Source organism: Patagioenas fasciata, chromosome 3 (assembly GCF_037038585.1).
Source record: "Patagioenas fasciata isolate bPatFas1 chromosome 3, bPatFas1.hap1, whole genome shotgun sequence".
Classification (NCBI taxonomy): Eukaryota; Metazoa; Chordata; class Aves; order Columbiformes; family Columbidae; genus Patagioenas; species Patagioenas fasciata.
This window is the reverse complement of record NC_092522.1, coordinates 74141783-74163582: the sequence shown is the minus strand read 5'-3', so window position 1 is coordinate 74163582 and position 21800 is coordinate 74141783. Positions and strand designations below refer to the sequence as shown.

The following is a 21800-nucleotide window of genomic DNA, read 5'->3' as shown; positions in this document are numbered from 1 at the left end:
CCTCAGCCTTTCCTCATAAGGGAGATGCTCCACTCCCTTGATCATCTTTGTTGCCCTGTGCTGGACTCTCTCCAGCAGTTCCCTGTCCTTCTTGAACTGAGGGGCCCAGAACTGGACACGATATCCCAGATGCGGTCTCACCAGGGCAGAGCAGAGGGGGAGGAGAACCTCTGTCCCCGTGTCATTTCAGCCCACCCATCAATCTGACGATACGGGGCTAGCTTGTGAGCTCTTGCTCTTTCGCTTGCGGTGGGATTTGTATCTTCGGGTCTGTTGGCCAGTACGAGCCGAAGCGCAGAAGCTCCGAGAGCCGCGGCTTTGGTGGCAGCCCCGGGAACAGGGCGTGCGCCCCTGCAGGGACACACTATCCCCATTTCCCACCCCCGTGCTGTGTCTGCAGTGTGCTTTGGAGGGGAAACACACCGTTTGCATAAAGACTCCCGCGAGGCCCGGCTGCCCCTGCGGTGCTCAGATTTCCCCCGTTTCAAAAGCCGGCGCTAACGAGGCTATACGGGCGCCAAGAAGGGCAAAGGAAGGGACGGGACACAGGGAGCGTCTTCAGACGAGCCCCTGAAGCAACTGGGAGATGGGGAAGCCTCGCTGCCCGGCCCAGGGAAGCGCTGGGAAGCGCAGGGACCACCGAGGCTCTTTCCAAACGCCACGTCCCCGCCCCCCGCTGCCGCCCCTTCTCCCCCGCCCCAGCCCCACCGCCAGCAACGCCCGCCAGAGGGCGCAGCCCCGCCCCAGACCCCGCCCACTCCCGAGGGGCGGGGCAGAGCCCCGGGCCGTTCCAGCCTCCTCTCCCTTCCTCGCCCCGCCCCGTCCCTTCCCTTAGGGCCACGTCATTCGCTCTCCGCGGACGGAAGTGACGGCAGCCTGCCTGGCAGCCAATGGCCGCCTTGCGTGTGGCGGGGTGAGAGGTGAAAGAGCAGGCGGGGCGACAGGAAGATGGCCGCGTTGGCGGCGGTTGCCGGGCTGGGGACGCGGACTTAGTCTCAGCAAGGGGATGGCGGCGGCGCGGCGGGCAGCGCGCTGCGGCTGAGGCACCGGCATCCCCCGCCCTTATCCTCGCTCCGCTGTCCCGCGCGCTCCTGTCGGTTGGTGACGGCGGCGCCGCCGCCGCCCCGCGCTCCCCATGAGCGGGGCGGGCGGGCTGGCCTGGCGCGCGCTGCACGCGCTGCTGCACGCCCTGCTCTGCCTGCAGCGCGCGCTGCTGGCCTGCCTGCGCGGCCGCGTCGCCAACGGGCCCCGCGCGTGGCTCTGGCGCCGCGCAGCCTCCGCTGCCGCCTCCTGCGCCCTCCTGGCGCCCGCCGCAGGGGCCTTCGCCTTCCGCAAGGCGGGCGCGGGGCGGCGGCGGCCCGGGGGAGCGGCGCAGGGCCGGCAGCGGTGGCGCTCAGACGGGCGGGCCCTGCAAAAGCTGCCGGTGCACATGGGGCTGGTGGTGACCGAGGAGGAGCCGAGCTACGCGGACATGGCCAGCCTTGTGGTGTGGTGCATGGCGGTGGGCATCTCCTACATCAGCGTCTACGACCATAATGGTGAGCGAGGGTGGGAAGCTCGTACTGCGGGGGCCGCCCCGGGGAGCGTTCCTGGCAGACAGTGCCGCCGGGGCCCGAGGTGCGACCTGCTTGAGCCCGGGCTCGCCCGCTGCCCGTGTGTACCCAAGCCGGTGCTGGCCGCGCTGCTGATGGCTCTTTTTCTGTCCCCTGGAGCCGCCTGGCTTATGCAGCGCCCCGGGTGCCCTCCTGCCGCAGCTCCTGTGCCGGGGTGAGCTTGCCCAGGTGCTTGCCGGAGAGAGCAGGTGGTGTGAGCTTCCGAGAGCCTTATCCCCAGCCCTGGGCTGACGGGAGCTGCTGGCATCTGAGAGCAATGACTCTGAGGGGTACAGGCTGTTAGCGGAGGGGAGCTTTGGGCTACCTGCTTTTACAGGCTCTGTTTACAGGCTGTATCTGAACTTCCAGAAGTGTCTGGAAGTAGCTATTTGTTTTTGTGTATTCTTTCTCCCCTGAAGAGACAGGGTGGAAAGGTAGTTAAGCGTGAACACATACATCTTGCGTGCTGTTTATATGATAAAATTAAACTGCATGGTCTACATGTGGTATAGGAGCTGGTACTACTTGGCACTTGAGCTAACTCTGAGCCAGTGTTTGTGAAAGCTTTGGTGTTTTTCATATCCACCATGTGATTTTATTCATTACTGGGTTTCCAGGATAAGACTGAACTCCAATTCTTGCAGATACATTGCTTCCATGTCACTATGTATCTTAAAAATAAGCTCAGAGTTTAGATTTAACATTCTGTTAAATAATCAAGGAAAAAAATCTGTCTTTCTCGTACTTATTCTTTCCAAATGAGAAAGTGAAACCAACCATATTCAAGGTTTTATTAGGTGTAGCTTTCTACCCAGCTGATGAGAGATGATCTTTGAGCTGATAGTGTGCCCAGTCTCAGTTAAAGGCTGAAGTGGACTATGTTCTATGTTTCTGCCCTCTCCAGAGGAGAAGCCTTCATGCTGAAGATCCCTGTGCTCTTGCTGCCAATGGTGAGACTGTAAGAGACCAGTGTTTAACTGTTGTTTTGAGCCATCTGTGATGGCTGTCTAGAGGTGTCATGCAAATTAGATTAACTCTGTAAATTTATGCCAGGTTGGAGGTACAATCTGTAATAGTTGTCTTCTAGTACTCTCTTGGGAAAAACTTAACAGTGTATCCTGCCTAAGTAGGTGCAATCTGTTGTTTCCAAGTGTGCAAAAGCATCGGAGGTGTATAGGCCTTTTCCTGATTATAGGCATTTGTTGTTTGTTTTTTTTTTTTTTTTTTTTTTAAACTACTGCTATTAATAGTTCAGTTGTATGTCTGGTCCTTGTACATGATACAAGACTCAAATGGCTTAACTCTTACTAAATTCCCAAAGATCTTTTTTAAGAAACTAGTCTTAGTACCAGACAGCAGTTTAAACTGGCCATCTGTGCAGGGCTGTTGTGGAATTTGGTTATATTGTGTTTCAGTGGAGGAAACCAGGTTAAATGCTGCAGAGCAAACACTATTACCAAACAAGAGTTTCCCCTCATAACCTGAAGAGAGATACTTTATTGTTCTGGATCTCTAATTTCTGTTGAACCTCAAATAAACTATCTGCAGTGTTGCCTAATATGTAACTATGCTTAGTCCCTTTTTAGGTTCCTGCAGTTTGCTGCACAAACTACATGTAAGAGAACTGAGGAACTGATCCAGCTGAGAGTTTCCCAGTGGTCTTGGTTTTCTGCTTGCTCACCATGCAGCCATTTAACACTGAGGAGGGAGAAAACCACAGCCAGTGCTTAGGTAGCTACTGCCACTGAGATCCTGTCTGACAGCAGGGAGCCAACTCAGTGTGGAGAAGCTACTTCTGCTTCTCCAGCATGTCTTGAAATCCAGTCAAATCTAAGACTGATTATTGCAGGATTGTAAATATGATGACCAGAAATAACAAGGTTATGTCCTTTGAAAGCAGTGTGTGTGAGAGAACCTTTCAGAACAATTGGCTTTGTTAGCAGTCAAGAAAAAAAATATATATCTTGGACATTACTTGCTGCTGTTCCTATGTAGTGCTACATTTGTACTGAAGTTGCATGTTAAGATGTTTTGTTAACACCTTTGAAATCTGAAAATATAGCTATACTCTCATTACTCTAGTATCAAGAGATAATGCTTTTCAGTGTTTCATTCTTTTGTTAGTCTGTTGATACCAGAATATGCTGTTTTAATTGTCAGCTTGAATTCCAGTTTGTTGGAACACAGTTGAAGAAGGCAAGACGATGCAGAGCAACTAAAACATTTTAAGTCAGTGGTTTTTCTCAAACTTTGTGTTGATGAGAATAGCCTGCCATTACACATAGATGTTCTCTGGATTGAGCATAAAGCATTTCCAGACAGACTTTGAGTGTTGCAGTTGTTGCTAAATCCAGTTCTGAATAATAGTGAACAGAATGAAACCCTGAGCAGTGATATTAATATAGTGAATTTCAATGAAGTCAGGTACAACTTGTCTTATCAGTAGCAGAGGGTGAACCTTAATTACACAATGTGCTTGTTTTCATCTTTTCAGGTGGTGAGACATAGTTTAGTTCTGCTGAGCTGCTTCAGTAAGGTTCTGTGTTCATACAGTTGATACGTTGTCCCCACTGATGCTGGCTGTGGTGAAGAAGGAAACATGATGACAGGTGCTCTGAATCTGTGTTACATCTAGTGAAGTACACTTTGTTTCCTTTTACTTCGTTGTGTATTTGTAGTACTGAGATTCTTCTCATTGCAATAGGAAACTTTAATTACAAGAGTGATCTTCTGTGGTTGTGTTTTCTGGAGGAAATAACTGTCAGTTTCCTGTGAAAGGCTTAGATTAAAAATGTGTCCTTAATTGCCCGTTCTATAGGAAGAGAGGGAAACATGAAGTTCTTTAAAGATGTGCCAGATTAACTAGCATAAAGAAATAAACAGCTTATTTCTGTAGTTTTAACAAAATGGTTAAATAGGTTGTTTCTGGTATTAGAATAAGTAGCTGAATCCCAGTTGATGCTAGTGTGTTACAGCAGCTGCATCGGTAAGGGCAACTTGACTGGGGCTGTACTGATTCTCACAGGCAACTGCAGAACCTAAATGTTACAAAGGTGTTAGATAATATTCACTAGCATTTTAGAGTTCTGATCGAGGTTTTATTACTGTGGGCTTCTGTATTGCCCATCCTTTTACTTGGTAGAAATCCAGCCATGCTGGTCAAGACCTTATCTCTGAGGAAATAATGCAGCCTTCTCATAGTCAGAAGGCAGTGATTGTGCAATTATATAGTAGCTGTTAAGATATCTTCTGGGGAGCAGAATCTTTTGACCAGTGTTACATACTTTAACTTTCTTTTAAGTTTGCCACTCAAGAGGGCTTGCTTGAGTGTTGCTTCTGTCAGTGAAGCTCTCCTGAAATAGTTTGGGATAAATCTAAAGTGCTTTTTGGGAGCTTGTGGTGTCTTGGGATATGAGGACTTTGGGTTTCTCAATAGATGCTTTGGGTTGAAGGCTTCTTAAAGCCTCTAGTACTACTGTATGGAGAACTTGGGGTTTTCATCTTGGATTTAATTTTCCAGTGAACTGCTTTACTTTTGACCAGTTTTCTCTTAGAAATTCTTTAAAAGGATAGAGTATTGCAGTAAGCAAAATAAATTATTTAATTAGCCCCAAACACAGGCTCTGAGTTTCTTCCAAATTACTTGGTAGTTTAGCATATCTGATCAATCCATAAAACTTGCTGTGTATTCAGTGTGTTCACTTCAATGGGGGATGAATCTGGTGTGGCTGTGTCACTGAAACACTTTTGTGTTTATGAAGTGGCACCTGCTATAGGTCTTTGCCCGTGTGAAACTTCATACTCAACAATTGTGATTCAGTGTTGAGTTGGCAGAGTCCTCAGACCACATTTATATTCAGGACTAATGCTAATCTGTAGAAGATAATCTCCTTATACGTGTGGGTAATGTGACAGTATCTCTTAACTGCTGATGAGTACTTGTTCTCCCAGTACAGGATGTCCTTCCAAGAAAAAAATGTGTGAGGAATGATCATGTATTGGTTTATAAGTTCTAACTTGATTTCTTCCTGTTTGGTTAGCAACAGCTTAAGTGTCTTTAAAGTGAATTAAAATTAGGTGCCTTCATCCACTTTCAGATTATATTTTTTCTAGACTCTTAGAATAGATGAGCTTAATGTTTTCTAGCTCTCTGTTTTCTGTGAAGTCCGATGTCATGACTCAAGCTCTGCTTTCCTCTGTTAAACTGCAACCAGCAGGATCCATCATGAGGATGTAGGCAGAAGCTGTTCATGTGTTAAACAGTTTCTTGCATATACATTATTTGAATTGGGTATGGTTTGATGTTTCTCAAACTGTTAATAGTTTGATGCTTAAAACAGACTTGTTACCTTATGACTCTTTCCTTGTTGGCACTGGGAGTTGAGAAAAAGCAAGTAATTCAGATGCTGTGGAAATTTATTCTTTCCTAGGCTTAACTTTGGTTAAGGTGTTCCCTTTTAAGGAAGAACTGACTATTCTCTGGTGTTTTACCAGATTCTGCTTCTCTGAAAGGCATGGCAAGTGAGAATGTTGGACTTTGGGGTGCTACCAAGACATTAACAAGTGGTGGCTATGGTAGTTTAGCCAGACAAACAAATGGCTGATGCCACCTAGATTTCTCTGTGCTGGTTGTGCCCTTCCCGTTCGTGGTTCCTGTCAGTTTTGAATCCTCCTTCTACTGAACTTGCAGCTTCTTACTTATGAATTGCATGTATCAGTCTCTAAGTCTGTCACTACCCAGGGTGGGAGGTAAAACAGGTGCTTTACCATCTATTGAAGCCAGTATATTAAATATATATGTTAATAAAAATAGTAACTAGAGCTAAAAGACCAGCATGTTAAATGGGTTGTATCACTTCCTTTTGCAAACTAACTCCTAATGTATTATAATTTTAACCAAACACTTGTACACTGTTTGGCCACTACTGATATGGAAACTGCTGTTCGTAGCAGTTTCTGATCCCAGAATTGGATTGAGACAAATTATAAGCTTGATCATAAAATTGTATACAAGTTCAGTGTTTCTTGTAAGATTGTGTGGGCATTTTTAAGTTGATCAACAGAAGTGCTTGACATAGGATTTCTGAAAGAAACTTAGGCTGTTAGTAACAAACCCTGAATACAATGTGATGAAGGCATTAACAATTCCTAAGTAAATGTGAGTAGTCACACTTTTGCATTGTAAACATTTAAGATTTAACACTTTTTACAGTGGATTTTAAATAGAAATAGTTGTGTTGTATCTCTCTTTAGAGTCAACATTTATTTTAGAACAAGAACCCAGGTATGTTTGGTTAAGCGAGATTTTTTTTTTTTTTTTTTTTTGTAATCTCCTGCACTCAAAATATGCCTACCGTAAACATCTAAGTAAAAGAAGTCCTTGAGGATTGCATTAACTTCTTGGAATATATGTTCCTTGTGAAACCCTCTTATTAGGAAATCTGTGACATTGGACATGGTGTGATATGCTGATTTAGTCTTCTGGCTCTTGCTTTGTGGTGACTTACTTTGTTAGCCTGCGGCCTTAATGGTGTGGCAACAGACATAAACTGCAAATCAGCAGCAGCGTGGGCTAGGTGTTCAAGAAACTTGGTGTTCATTTGGCTTGATGATCCTGTGTTGGTCATGTATTGCTATATCAAACTATTGCTAGCATGCTAGGGACAATGAATTAAGCCTTAAACTATCCCTTATGCAATTGCAGCTTGCTACTGAAACCAGGCTGGGTAAAAGAGGAACAAAAGCATGTGAGTTGCCTTTCCAAGGTCACTGAAATTAGTCATGTGCAGTAGCATTTGTTTTGGATTGTTATTGTACTTGTAAACTCCAGTTTGAAACCAGTACTGCCTACCTAATTCTTTTTTTTCTTCCTGCCTAGCGTTGGATTTGTTTTATAACACTCTTTATAGGAGCTGACTGACAATACAGCCTTTTTTTTTTTTTTGAAAGGTATTTTCAAGAGGAATAATTCGAGATTGATGGATGAAATCTTAAAACAGCAGCAAGAACTCTTGGGACTAGATTGCTCCAAGTACATGGTGAAATTTGCAAATCAAGACAAAGCTGATCAAGGTAAGATTAATTGCAAGGTGGGATTGGTATGACTTTAAATAGCCATGTGTAAATAATAATTCTGCTTTGACTTAAGCACATTCCAGTATACAGTGACCTTTTCCCTCATTAAGCACTGATCAGAACACATGCAACCTTCCTGGGCTAGTAGTAAACTTGCATTGTGGATATTTCTTCTTAACTAACAGTGAAGTGTTGCTCCCTCCTTCCCATAGTGATCATTACTGGGCTGTCTGATCTTCCCTTTAGTATGGCTCTTGTGCCATCACCCCTTTAATGCATCAGTGTAGCTCAACTCCCCACTGTTTCAGGGAGATGAATTCTTCTGTTGAGAGAACTGAAAAAACACTGGAGTTGCAGTAAAGGAACTGATGTCAAGCTAGCAAACAATGCAATTCCATTTTTCCACATTTATACCTCAAAGCTGAGAAGAAGGAGGGAAAGAGCAAAACAGCTGGTTGTCGTGGCGATGTATAATGGCACCAGGAAAGTAAAGGATATAAGTTTAAAAATACCTGTGACGGCAGCTTTTGCATGTAGTACAAGTGGAAAGCAGGAATATGTTTCAAGGTTAATGTTCCTTATTCAGCACAATCTGCTGTAAGTATTCACTTAGCTATGCTGACTAACACAAACACTAGAAGTCTGTTCAAAATGTAGTAAATCACAAGCATTTATTTACTAAGGCAAGCCTTTACATTGGAGGCATAGGCTGATACTTTTAGCTGTCCTACAACTCAATGTTTAAATAGGTCTCATAATAAAAAAAACGTTCTTTTTTAAGCCAATCCTATTATGTGGTTAAGAAACAGTCACTAGTGCTGTAGTACATTTAGCCATGTTTCAGGTGCTGTTGGCTGAGTTTTGCTTCCCCTACAAGAGCTAATAGGATGATGAGATCCTTTGTGCCAGTTTTCCAGTATCAAGTCCGATGTTGTAGCATAAACTTGGCTTGTAAGCAGCTTAGGCTAAAGTGCTAACATTTCCATCAAAACACCCGAGTTTCATGTTATTCCTGTCTGTTCCTGTGAAAGTTGAAATAACCAGCAGAAAACAGGGTAGACATGCTGTCAATGTCTTAAACTCCAGCATACTTAACTACCCTTACCTAAATCAGGATATTTATGTCCAAACAAATGAACTACTGGAAGACTGCTCAGACTTGCTGACTGAAAGGGTACATTTGAGTCTCAGGAACCCTTTGTGCTGGAAACTATGAATAACAGAAGTGGTTTCTGTAATTTTTAGAATTTTTCGTTCTTAAAGGGCTCCGCAGTCAGACCAGGTGCTTTGTACTTGGAACTGATCAAGCTGACATCTGTCCAGTTTATAATAATGAACTGCAATTTTTCACTTCTGAGAAGCAAAAAGATGTCTTTCACTTCTGAATACTGTTAGAGAAATTTTCTTTAACATAGGATATATGACATCAAACAACATTAAGGAACAATTACTTTGGTTGTAGTGGCTTTGGATAGACCAACGTGTTCTATTTGTTCTTATGAATCTTCTGACTGTATTCTGTGGTCCTTTGCAGTCAGGTTCTGCAGTTTTAAGAAATGCTATTTTAAAGTTTCTAGCTATAACAATCATAAGTTCTATACCCGCCTCGAGTCCAGACACTAGTATCTAACCCAGTTACTTCAGGCTGAGTAGTCTTCAGCATCCTTGGTACGTTTACCTCTTAGTTGCATTATCAAAACTGACAATGATGCAAGTCATGTCAGCAGACTCTTATAATAGTGTGGACAAAAAGATTGTTGTGAACTGTTCTCTTACGTCACAGTACCAGAACTCACCCATTAATCTGTAGTAATATTAACTGGTCCCTAGCTTCTCTGTCACAATCTTAAATCAGCTTTGTAACTCCTGCATTAATTTTGAGCTGTGGCTGAAAGATCCTGTTATCATCTTCAGGGAGGACCCCATCTTAATGTAATCATTGTCACATGAATGTTCACAATAACTGTTAAAACATATTCCTTTTTTCCTTTCCCTGAAATGCAAGTCTTTCTGCATTGCTTACTACCCCTCAAGTTACTATCCAGGCACCTTCTTTCTGCTGCTTTGTCTGAGAGTATAACAACAAATGATAATTCACTGGAAGACTCTAAGTGTCAAAACTGACATTAATTAAACCACTTTTCACAAGACTCCTCAAAATAGTGCCTTCAACTTGCTTTTTAGTAATACAGCAAATCCAGAAGATATCTGACTAGCTGTATAATATATGAAGTAATTTGTAAGTTATTTGTGATCATATCCTGTCAATATCGAAAGCATATTCAAAACAACTATATTTCTGTTGCTTTTAAACTGTGTTTTGTACTTTCAGTTTTAAATTGCCAATCTACATTGAAGGTGCTGTCCCCAGAAGATGGAAAAGCAGACATAGTAAAAGCTGCTCAGAACTTTTGTCAGTCGGTAGCACAGCAGCAAAGAACATACACAGACCTGGATGTGAATGTCTTAGACAACTTATTAAGTAGTAAGTATGACATGGTCTGTGGGGAGGAGGGGAAGGAGTACTTGATTAATAACTGATTTAGTTTCTAGTATATTTATTGCTTAGAATGTGTGTGTCGATGCTTAGTTTATCAGGGTAAGTTATGATTATTGCTTTCAGACTTCTACAAAAACTTTCTTGCTTGTTTACTCACTTTTGAGCTTTTCATCTGAGCAGGAAAAGAAAACCTTAAGCTAAATTGGAGAGTCTCTGCTTTTCGGAGTTTACAACCTCTGTGGGATGTTCTGTGATGAGCTTTCTGGAAAAAGTACAACTGAAACTGGACTATTATAACCTGGGTTAACTTTTTGCGAGTTAGTATGTTGCAAACCTGGCTATGGGCAGAGAGTCTTTTCCGGATCTAATTACAGCAGTTAGAGCTTGTACTGCTGAGCAACTATCACGTTGAATGCGAATGATGGAGCATTTGCAGATCTTTTGCTGTTGTATAACCCACTATCTTAGTTATCTGTGTTACTAATTCATGCAGATTACTGACAGTGCACTGAGGTGTTGGCTGTGTGCAATAGCTATGGAAAGGGCAGGTCTACACTAATGTCACATCTGGGAGAAGTAGTTCAGAACAACCTTCTGCTTCCCCAATGGTGCAATGGAGCTTTAGTACTTGCTCAGCTCTCCTAGGCAATCCATGGATGTTAATGGCAACTGTAATTAACTTTGCAGGGTACAGATTTCAGATTGCACACTTGAACTTGGATGTCTGCAGGCACATTATTGCAGTGTGGCTCCATTTAATTGGACTTGGAGAGTGATTTTTTTTTTTTTTTTTTAAATTCTCCAAATGGGTGGTCAGCTGAATTGCCATGCAGACTGACTACAGCAGCAGTTTAGATGCTTTAATCTTAATTTCAAACTGAATTCTACCCCTGCTGTTGGCATGCTGCATGACAACTTCTAACTGTAATGGAATTATTAAACATGTTTACTAAGACACCTGAATAAATAACTTGGACATCTATCCCGTCATACCCCAAAGGCAACTTAAAGAAATGAATAACTGCTTTTCTAAAATGCATCCCTGATAAAGAACTGGTGACAGCTGGTACTCGTATGTATTTTGGCCAGCGATGTTTAACTGGAGCTTTGCAAACACTTGTTCATGACCTCATATCCGTGCATTTCATTGTCTAGGAGTGCTAAAAGTATTAGGTCCAGTCTGCATGACCTTAAAAAGAAAAAAAATGAGCAGACTTATTGTTCAAGTAATGCATGCTAGCTGAGCACAGAAAAATAAATCTCTTACACTTTTAATCTGTCAAAACTATAGAGTTTGGAAACAGACTGCTTATTCTATGTGGCTAATAAGATAGTAAAGATAGTGTCTAATAGAGATATTTAGAGATAATTATATTATAACTATATATTGTAATTATATATTAAATTATATAGTATATTATTATATGTTATTTTTATTATAATATAATTCAGATATACTAAAGATAGTATCTCTATCTAGTTCTGCTTATTAATTTGTCTGGTTTTAATGTTTAGGACAGCTGGAGGTGAAGAACTACTCTTTCATGACTTATTTAACAGCAGCTTATGAAACTACTCAATTTGGTTGCAGGCAAATTTAGTTTCTCTGTATCCTTATTGGCAAAGTATTGAACATAAACACCTGTGAGTTACTGATCTAAATTGACAGTAAATTCTGTAAACAGTATTTGAGTAACTATATTTTGGGGTTTGTGTTCTTGGTGACTTAAGTTTCTGATTTTTTTCACATTTTTTTGAATATATGATAATGTAGTTTAACTTTCTGTTCATATTTAGGATGCAGTTATTGAAGTCTAGTCCTAAAATGGTATGGTTCTAGCTTGTCGTGTGGCTTTTCGGTTCCTAATGCAGTCATGCTCTAATTTTTACAGCTTGAGTTTTCTTCAGTGTAAGAGTACTTTCTTCTGAGCAATGCCTCAGCTAACCAGCTTGTTGTCATGAAAGTAGGTGCCAGCTGCATTATAATATTGTCTCTATTTGATGTCTGCCTTCCTAATGAAGAATGTGACTAAAAGTTAAGGCTTTTTAAGTTAGCCTGTAAAATCTGTGTGGATAAGAGAAGGGTAGTGCTGTCAGCTCTACAAATGCCTTCACGTTCCCTCACAGAACGCTTGACCTAAAAGGGATGTTGCCAGATCCTGTCCCTTGAGTGTCCAAGTCTTTAGACCTCTTTTTGAGTCTGCTCCCAAATTATTGTGTGCAATACTTGCAGAGTGCTGTAACTCCAGCAGCTCTGAGGGAGCTTCCACATGGAAAGCATTGGTAGTGTCATTATATTTAGATAGAGAAATGGGTGCAGGGTGGAAAGCACAGAACTGTGTTGTGAATAGGCTGTTCTGACTGTAATGCTACAGTGTACATTTTCATTTTCCTTTAGATAGGAACCAGAAGGAAATATTAGCATTAACTGGGCTATCTGAAAGTTCTCCTGTTTGAAAAGCCATTGCAGTGTTGAAGATCCTGTTGCTGAACTAGCCAGCTGAGGAGTGCTCAGTTACTGAATCAGCTGATGACTAAAGCTGTCTACTTCCTCCAGAGTCTCCACTCTTAAGTATTCACTGCTTCCCTGCAAAGCTGTTTCGTACTAACATGCTGACTTGTGAACACATCAGAAAAAAAAAGGCAAAAGCTGCTTAACTTTGAGATAAGATTTGGACTGTGGCACACAGTACTCATATCTAAGTACTTCATCCTTCCTTAGAAATGCACATGCTTGGGAAAATAGCATCTTTACCTCTGGTAAAAGGATTATTGTGATGAGTCAGTGAGGAGGGAAGATGTGAATTTCTCAATCTCCAGCTTCAATTTCAAAACTTGGGTGGGGCAAAATCTGATAGGACCTTAGTTTCCTAGTCCTTTATTCTGAAAGTTCAGTTCCTCTACAACTGAACTTAAATTTATAAAAAGGTCTTGACTATTTTTTTGAAGTAAGTGTGAAAACTGAGAAATAACATCTGAGATTCAGAACAAATAGGCAGTGTTAAACTTCATCTGCTAAAGGTAGGCATTGTGCAGCGTAAGCCCTTGTGCAGTTAATTTGGCAAATTAGTGCATAAAGGAATGGGTAAAACCAAGAACATGCAATAATCATGACTAATGGCAGCGTTATAACAAAGTAGGGTTATGACTGCTGGAATACTTTTTGGATGAGTAGGTAGGTGCATGAAAAACAGCTAGCCTTCTTGGGTCCCACTGGGGTTCTGTACTGGTTTCCACACGTAGCCCTAATCAATTTGGTAGAATCAGCAGGGAAAGCTGGACTAAGACTGTTCGTTCTAAGCTTATTTTGCATGTCTGCCAGTTTTGTCCTGGAGTAGTTCAGGCATGGCAGAAGTGTGTGGAAGGGAGACGATGACAGCAGCCAAATGATACTAACCTTGGGAGATGAGTAGGACACTCTGACTGGTGAGCAAGACTGCAAGCTACTAAAGATTTAATTAGCTTATCTTTACTTGGGGAGACTTCCTTGTGCATCAAACTGTAGTATTTCATCTTGGCTTTTCAGGGAAGGAAGCTTAGCTTTTTCCAAACACTGTTTGTATACCCATTTGAGTTGAGTGGAAGGACAGTGGCTGGGTTTTTAAGTTATGGATAGCATGAGCACTTAGTGAAGTCCTTCAGTGTTACCTATCCCTGCCCTGGGGCGGCTTGTGCTGTCCACTTAGTAACAGGAAAAAAATATTGCCCTGTTCTTCCTTAATCATTAACCAGAAAGATGTCACCTACAATAGCTTGTCTGAAATTTCATAGTAAAAGTTGTTTTTAAAGTTGTCTGTCTAGCTCCATACTGATGAAGAGACACTTCATCTGACAGGGTTTTGTGTTTTTGTTTGTTTTGTTTTACAACTGGTTTTCTTGATGGTTTGTGATACCAATTTGTTCTTTTTCAGTGGAACCTCCCTAAGTTTGGTGTGTGGTGTGGTTTTGGTTTTGTGGTTTTTTTTTTTTAATTTTTGTTTTTTCCTCCTTTTAGTCTTCTGGACTGTAACTTCACATAGTTGAGTTAGGACTGTAGTAGGTATGGGTCAAGGTACAGCATGTTCTATGCTACTAAAAACAAGTTTGCCTGGACAAAACTAGAACAAGTCAGTTTAAACAGCAGTGTTAAGGTTTGCTGTTATTGAAAACAATGTAACTGTTCCTGTCACTGCCTTAGCAAGTCTTTGAAAACTCCCTGACATTACAATAACACTGTAACTGGGCCTGTTCGGGGGATGCAAGACCAGTCTGTCCTCTTGGGCTTTTAATTGTTAAGTTGTCCTCAGGAGCTTCAGTTCATTTAAAAAAAAAATGCATTTAAAGAAAAAGCAGATGCCTTAGGGTTTAGAATTAAAATAAGTCTGACAAATTTAACAAAACCTAATTTAACCGGTTCTTTCAGGTACAAATGGATTTCCTGATCCTGATTTAGTCTTGAAGTTTGGTCCTGTGGACAGCACATTAGGATTCCTTCCGTGGCACATCAGACTGACAGAGATTGTGTGAGTTGCCTAAGAATTCTGTGAAGCAGGTTGGAATAATATCTAACTAAACAGATCTTTTGTGTGACTTACCTTATGGAAATAGCCAAGATCTGTCTAAACAAAAGTGTCTGGTGATTGATTTGATGGTATTTAAAAATTATTAAGTGAAACCTGTCGAATATTCATTGCTCCTTCAGCCATGATTAGGCAACAGCAGGCTTTACTCTTCAGGTTTAAGGAACATCTTTGGTCGCCCAATCCCAGTTCTGTTGGTGTTCCTTATGTGGATTTTGAGTACTATCAGGTTTCTAATAGGGAAGCTAAGGATGTAAGAGAAATAGGATAATGTAAGATGATCATGCCTCTATTACTTTCCAATTTTGGCAGTAACTGGACTGACTAGAGTTGCTGTATTTCTTAAATCTTGAGAGTATTTATAGGGCACTTAAATGTCTGGGCAGACCTGTGCTTCTCCAGCTTTCTCACTGATTTGAAGTGCCCTCTGTGCTCTAATGGGTGGACTTTATTTAGAGGGTGACAAGATATTGACAGCTGGTTTAGTTACTAGAGTTGAGTGGCAGTAAGAGTGTTGAGAACAAGTTCACAAGGTTGCTCAGACAACAGCTTTGAGTAGTCATATTCCTGACTGACCATGTGAATCATGCAGTGTTTATGAAAGCTAATTTTAACTTTTGTAACTTGCTTTCTCAGTTCTTTGCCTTCCCACCTGAACATCAGCTATGAAGACTTTTTCTCTGCCCTCCATCACTATGCAGCCTGTGAGCAACGCTGGGGAAAGTGACTTGTTGCGAAGCATGTGGAGTCAGGCTTTCTGTGGGAAGGAATTGATGTCTGTTTACAAGCACCTGTGACCCATAAGTCTGGTTCATAGTCCTTTCTTAATTTATCAACAAATTCAATAAAGTGTCTTACCTTTCTAGAGAGTCTGTGTGAATGCGTGAGAATCTATGGGGAGGGGAAAATGCACAGATTTCCTTTAAAAAACAAAAGACAGTTATTGCAAGCAAAGCTGTTCAAAGCTGAATTACCCTGACTTTCATGTCCATGTGACCAAAACAACGTGTGAGAATTAAGTCTTGTGAAATCTACAGGAAAACATAAATAAGAGTTCCATACCCTGAAGGTCCATAAATCTGAGGAAGAGCTCTCATGTTAACTTGTTTTTGGTTTTTTTGGGTGTATGTGTTTTGTGTGTGTGTGGTGGTGTTTTTTTTTTTGGTGGTGATGTTTTGTTTGGGGTTTTTTGTTTGTAGTTCTTAATGGTCAGGCATTTTTGAGCTAATCACTTGGTTTATCTCCACATATATTTATAATGTGAATTCCAGAGGGGTCAGTTCTGTTAACTGAGAATAAGTCAGCAGTGGTATCAACTTCTAGAAATACTGAGAAGATTCTGTAAAAAGGAATGGAAGCTTCTATGGTAAGTGGGTTAGGCAGTCTGTGTAGCACTATCCATCCTCTTTTTTTCTTTTTTTTTTTTTCAGTTTACATCTTAAAGAAAAAGTTTTCTTACAGCCCTGAATGAAACTTCTCTTAGCATCAGGTCAGTTTTCCATATGGAATAAGCATAAACACTAGTATGTATTGTCTATATACCCATTTTCCCCATAAAATTCTTGCTTAAGGTGACAAACTGGCTCAGGCTCTGGCATCTCTTGCTGAAAAATCTGAAAAGGGACTGGATTCCACTTCCATGGTGAATGAGACTTGCTTGTGTGCCCAGGAGGGGAGTCTACTTAAGCCTTCAGTTAGGTTTGTTTTGAACTGTGCATTAGAAGTTTGAATGGGAGTCTGTAGCAGAACAGAAAAGATGAAGTAAACCTGCACTACAGTATCTGTCTAAGTAGATCATTAGCTAAATGGTCTTCATCATGGAATGTCCTGGTTGAGCTCCATACCTATGATAGGGAGTAATTTGAAAATAATTATAGCAGCATTTGGACAAAGCAGTATCTTTAATGTTTGTCTCCAGCAACACAGCTCTAATGTTGCAGCCTTTTACCCTGCAGACTCTGGAATTATTGGACACTTCATTCTGAAAGTGCTTCCTGGTTTTGTTTTGTGTGTTTTTTTTTTTGTGGTTTGTGGGTGTTTTTTTTTTTTGGTTTTTGTTGTCGTTTTTTTCCCCTCCCCTCTTCAAAATGAATCTGACTTGCTCTCCTTCAGGATAGGTGTGTCACTAGAAGGGAAAACAACTGCTTTTAAAAGGGAACTGCCAGATTTTAAATTGACTGCTGCTTTGTGAAACAGTGTATTTTAACTGTTGTAGCTTGATGTGATGTTATAAAGCAGATTGTGTAAACTCTTAGCTGCAGTTTTTTGTCATACTAAGGTCAGTTTGCCCTTACAGGAGAACACTGTGGTATATCTCATATAAGAGAAAGGGATGTTTTCATCACTTAACTGATGGTTTTGACATCAACTAACATTCCGTATGAGCTGGAATGCTCAGAGTACAGTTGACTGCTTTTTGCAGACTGGTCTCTGGTGTTTGCCAGCTCCTGCACAGCACAGATGAACAGTCCTGCAATGTTTCCTGGGTTCTGTCATTGCTATAGGAAGAGTTTTGTCACTGAATGTGAAGTTTAACTTATTTGTGGGGAGCACATAGCCTGTTGGAGTGTGTCTTTATTGAAGTTTATCTGTAATGTGAATTTTGTTTCATTAAAATGTAATGTTTTGTTTAAGTTAACACATGTAAATGTTACTGTATCACAGAAACAGTTCTGGTGCTGGCAGTAAAGGTATAAAATGGGAAAATACTAGTTTAGTCCTCAAAAGTAATATTTTTTTATAATTGTATCAAACTGCCAAAGAATACTTCTAATACCTGAGCTCCTCTCAGTCCTCAATCTCCTGTATATCTCAAAAAGATTTTATATTGGAGATGGATATCAAGGTCTAGGATTTGTCTATAGAGGGATGCTTAATGAAACTAAAATGATTAGTTCAGCTGCATTTGATTCAACTTAATCAAATCTCTTCTGATGGCTAGTTTAATTGTGAGTTAAGTGTTCCTCCTGGAATTAATGTAGTTGAACTAATCCACATTATCACTTAGTTGGGATTATTTTACTGTCCCTTTGTGGGCAATCTTCAGTGAGCTGTGCCAAAAGCACTGTGCATATCTGCAACTTGATCTCTGAATGTGTGTCGTGGCAGCGAGTGCCTCTCCCCGCTTGTTCAGTGTGAGGGTCTGTGGTTTAGCTGTGACATGCTGTATGGCTCTAGTTTCTGGCTACCTGTACATAATGTGTAAAACAAGTTTTTATGATTAGGGAATCAATTTATTGAACTTTATTATTGAAAGTTAAATCTGAATCTGTAAAACAAAGGATCAATAAAAGACTATAATATTTCTACAGGCTATGGTGATACATGAATACTCTTGCAGGTTTGACTGGGGAAATGTAGCCTTATTCATATAGCTACAACACTCTGGGAAAGTGGAGGACTTGAAATGACATGCTCTTTTGTGCTCTTCATAAATTATCATAGACTCATAGAATGTTAGAAGGGAACCTTCAAAGGTCATCTAGTCCAGCCCCCTGCAATGAGCAGGGACATCTTCAACTAGATGAGGTTGCTCAGAGCTCCGTCCTGCCTGACCTGGGATGTCTTCAGGAATGGGGCATCTACCTCTCTGGGCAACCTCTGCCAGTGTTTCACCACCTCACTGTGAAAAATGTCTTCCTTGTGTCTAGTCTGAATCTCCCCTCCTTTAGTTTAAAACTGTTATCCCATGTCTTTTAACACACCCTTCTAAAAAGTCTGTCCCCATCTTTCTTACAAGCCACTTTTAAGTACTGAAAGGCTACATTTGTTTCCTGTATTGTAAGAATTGGACAAATTTTTGTATCAATACCATTTCCAAATTCTTAGAAGCTATTATGAAACCATAAAAACCATAAAAATACTACTTTGATAGTCTTGGGTACTTGCTAAACTTGTTCTGGGCTACTAAAAAGCATGTGACCTCTCCCTGCCGCTGAGTCAGTCCTGAACCTGGATCCAAGCTGGGCCTCCTGCCAGTTCCCTCCTTCTGAGCAGGGCACAGTGAGGGCGTGGAGCGGAAGAAACCTCCACCATCTGAGTGTGACCTCTTTTGAAAGAGGAAGCCAGTGTTCAGACACGTTTTGAAGAAGTATTGGGGGTCACGGTGAATAACAGGCTGACCGTGAGCCAGACTAGACAGAAGGCCAACAGTCTCCCAGGTTGTGCTAGGAAGAGTGTTGCTAGCAGCTCAAGGGAGGTGATCCTTTCTGCTCAGATCTGGTGAGACATCGGGAGTGTTGGGTCCAGTTCTGTGCATCTTGGAACAAGAGACACAAATTACTGGAGTCAGTTCAGCAGAAGGCCATGATGAAGAGGCAGAGTAGCTGTTGTATGAGAAGAGGCTGAGAGATCTGGGACTGCTCAGCCTGGAGAAGGTTCAGGAAGGATCTTACAAACATTTATAAATATATCATGGAGGGGGAGTGAAAACCACCAGACTCTTCTCTGTGGTGCTTAGCAGCAGGCTGAGAGACAATGGGCATAAGTTGAAATACAGGAGAATCCATCTACAAGTCAGAAAACCCTTTTCCTGTGAGAGTGGTCAGTGGAGCAGATTGCCCAGAGAGGTTTTGAAGTCTCCTTCAAAACCCTAGATGACCCTAAAAATTTATTATTGTGCAATTTGGTAGACAGCGGGTGCAGAGGAACTTGTATGACTTTTCACTAAATCGGCTTTTGCCTAGCTTCAGCCTTTTGAGCATAAAGCTGGCTCTTGAAAAGCTGTTTGGGTGTCCCTGGTGCATTTTGAGTTATTATTCGAACAGTTACAACCTGGCTGTAAAGGTTGATAGTAGATTCCAAACCGGAGCTGGCTCTAGAGCAGGGTTAGGGTGGTGCCGCTGGGCTCTCCTACTTCAGCTGTTTTTTAATAGAGTCAGCAAATGTGGCTTGCTGTAGTTAATTTGTAGTTTAAATAGCAAATAATATAAGAGCTGCCTGTATGGTGACTACTACTTTTTTAACAAATTATTCAAATTTATCCATCTTTTCCTTTTTCCCTTTCCAGAGGTGCACAGTCGTTGATGTCTAGTCAAGGGACTGGTTGCTTTGCAGCAGGGACTTTGGGAACATGGTCAATAATACAGCGACTACAGGAAATAGACCTACAGAGCAGTTCTTGAGATTTACAGTGATTTTTAGGACTTCTTGTTATGAACATGCATTGAGCAACTGTACAGCATGTCATGCTGCAGTGAGTGAAGACTGGGAAGTAAGTAGAATGTAAAAGAAAGGTCACTCTTTATAGAGGAAAGTATATTCTTACACACTTAAATCAGTAAGTGCATTCTAAAGTCCTTCATAAAAGTAACCCATTGACTGATTTCCTGTATGTTTCGTGAATTCAGCTTGAGTGTGAAATCTTAACTGCCGTGAACAGCCCCAAGCATATAAAAAAGATAGGGACCTTTTAGGAACAGATCAAGTACTTTTTGGCCTTTACATTGCAATTGATGTTGCACTATTAACTGTGTGTATTCATTGGCACTAAAAGGCAGATGTACCCATAAACACTGAAGGGACTGTGCTGCCCAGCCAGCACCTTCAGCTGGAGGAGCGCTGGGGACATGGGGACAAGTACTCTGCTTTGTCCTCCTGGTTTTCATACACTGTCCTCTCTGGGTTCTCAGCCCCCCAGAGCTCTGCAGCTCCCACAGAGCTCTGCTCACTCAGCACATCCTTAGAAAGAGGTTCTTATTGCTGCTCCTGGGCACTTAATGCAACAGCAGCAGCTTGGGCTCAGGAGCAAGGAATGAACTGGAGAATTAGGCTGAATTCTGGCCCATCCTTTGCAAAACTTTGCAAATAGTCTTGCTGTGAAGGTTACCATTTGTGAAATATTCACTGCTACCATGAATGGCTGTAAACAACTTCTAGCTGTCTTCTAGGAGCTAAGCTACTTTGATAAGCTTGAAATGCTAAAGCAAACGAATCAAGGGCCACGCTTTAAGCCCCTACACAACATTTTCCCTCAGATCTGCCAAATTAAAAGGGAGAGAGACTTGCAAGCCCTTCCTCTGCTGTATGTTCATCTGTGTTAAATGATGCAAGACCTCCCTGAATTCCATTGAATCACTCTGCTGAGAGCCGTAGGATTATTCCTTAATTGCATCCAAAACAACTTTTTTTAGATGATGAATAACATGATGTATTATACAGAAGCATGCCTCAACCTTAACTTTGAAGCAGTTCACAAATTAATGTTTAATGAAACCGTTCGCCTTGAGGTTTTTGCTGCACTATCCAACTGACTGAACACAAACACAAGCCAGGGCTCTTTCATCTCCCTGACAAGCCTCGCTGCTTTAATACAGCATATATTCTCTGACCATGTGCAGCCAGTCAGTTCTCAGTACTGTTGCTTTCTATGCATATCCCCCCGGTCTGCAAAAATACTGCCTCTCCTCCCCGAAAATATCCACAACAGAAGACCCTAATGGATTGATTGTGTAGAAAACATGTTTTTCGGGGGATGTTTAATTGAACTAAACATGACTAGTACAACAGTTTTGTAATATAGTTCACATTGTAAACATTAGAAGCCCAGTAACTGATAAACTGAAATGAAACATTTGTCTTACTTGTTGTCTGCAGGTGTTTGTTGTAATTTTAATGGAAAATTTCTCTCTGAGTCAGCTGTCAAAGTCAAAAGCTTCCCATTAGACTTCATATTCTATAATTTTGCAAAAGTTGCCACTCTGTTGGCAGGATGCTTCGTATTTTGGGGGAGCACAAAGGTATCTGCAAATGTCGTTTCAAATGGGTTCTCTCTCCAAAACTGGCAGGGCAATGTTGTTTTGTCAAACTGATGTCATGAGTGGTTCTGCAATTTACAGTATTTAAAGTTGAATTCCAAATAAAATCTCCTCTTCCTGTCACGATGGAGCAGTCATCCTGTTGCAGTTGATCCCAGGAGATTATATTGGCATCATGGAAATAATATCTTACACAGAATTAAGTACTGTGCTGGCCCCATTTTTTTTCAACACTTCAGTCTTTCAGTTTTCAATTTTTTTTTTCAACAGTGTTGAAAGAAAGCAGAGTAAGATGGTGATGAGAATTACAGAATTGCAG

At 41.5% G+C, this 21800-nt stretch overlaps 1 protein-coding gene across 1 annotated transcript; it reads left to right on the top strand.

Moving 5' to 3' along the window:
• The first annotated feature begins 906 nt into the window (after positions 1–906).
• Positions 907–15595, top strand: NUS1 (NUS1 dehydrodolichyl diphosphate synthase subunit). Its single transcript, XM_065835908.2, has 5 exons — positions 907–1538; positions 7542–7664; positions 10000–10152; positions 14570–14669; positions 15363–15595. The coding sequence occupies exons 1-5, from the start codon at positions 1136–1138 to the stop codon at positions 15451–15453; spliced, it is 870 nt and encodes a 289-aa protein (XP_065691980.2). The 5' UTR covers positions 907–1135; the 3' UTR covers positions 15454–15595.
• The last annotated feature ends 6205 nt before the right edge of the window (positions 15596–21800 follow it).

Excerpts from the sequence above, each read along its gene's own strand:
- NUS1 (XM_065835908.2), top strand. The coding sequence starts at position 1,136 with ATGAGCGGGGCGGGCGGGCTGGCCTGGCGCGCGCTGCACGCGCTGCTG. Across the intron at positions 7,665-9,999 it reads TCAAGACAAAGCTGATCAAG|TTTTAAATTGCCAATCTACA; the intron begins GTAAGATTAATT and ends TTGTACTTTCAG. Across the intron at positions 14,670-15,362 it reads ATCAGACTGACAGAGATTGT|TTCTTTGCCTTCCCACCTGA; the intron begins GTGAGTTGCCTA and ends TTGCTTTCTCAG.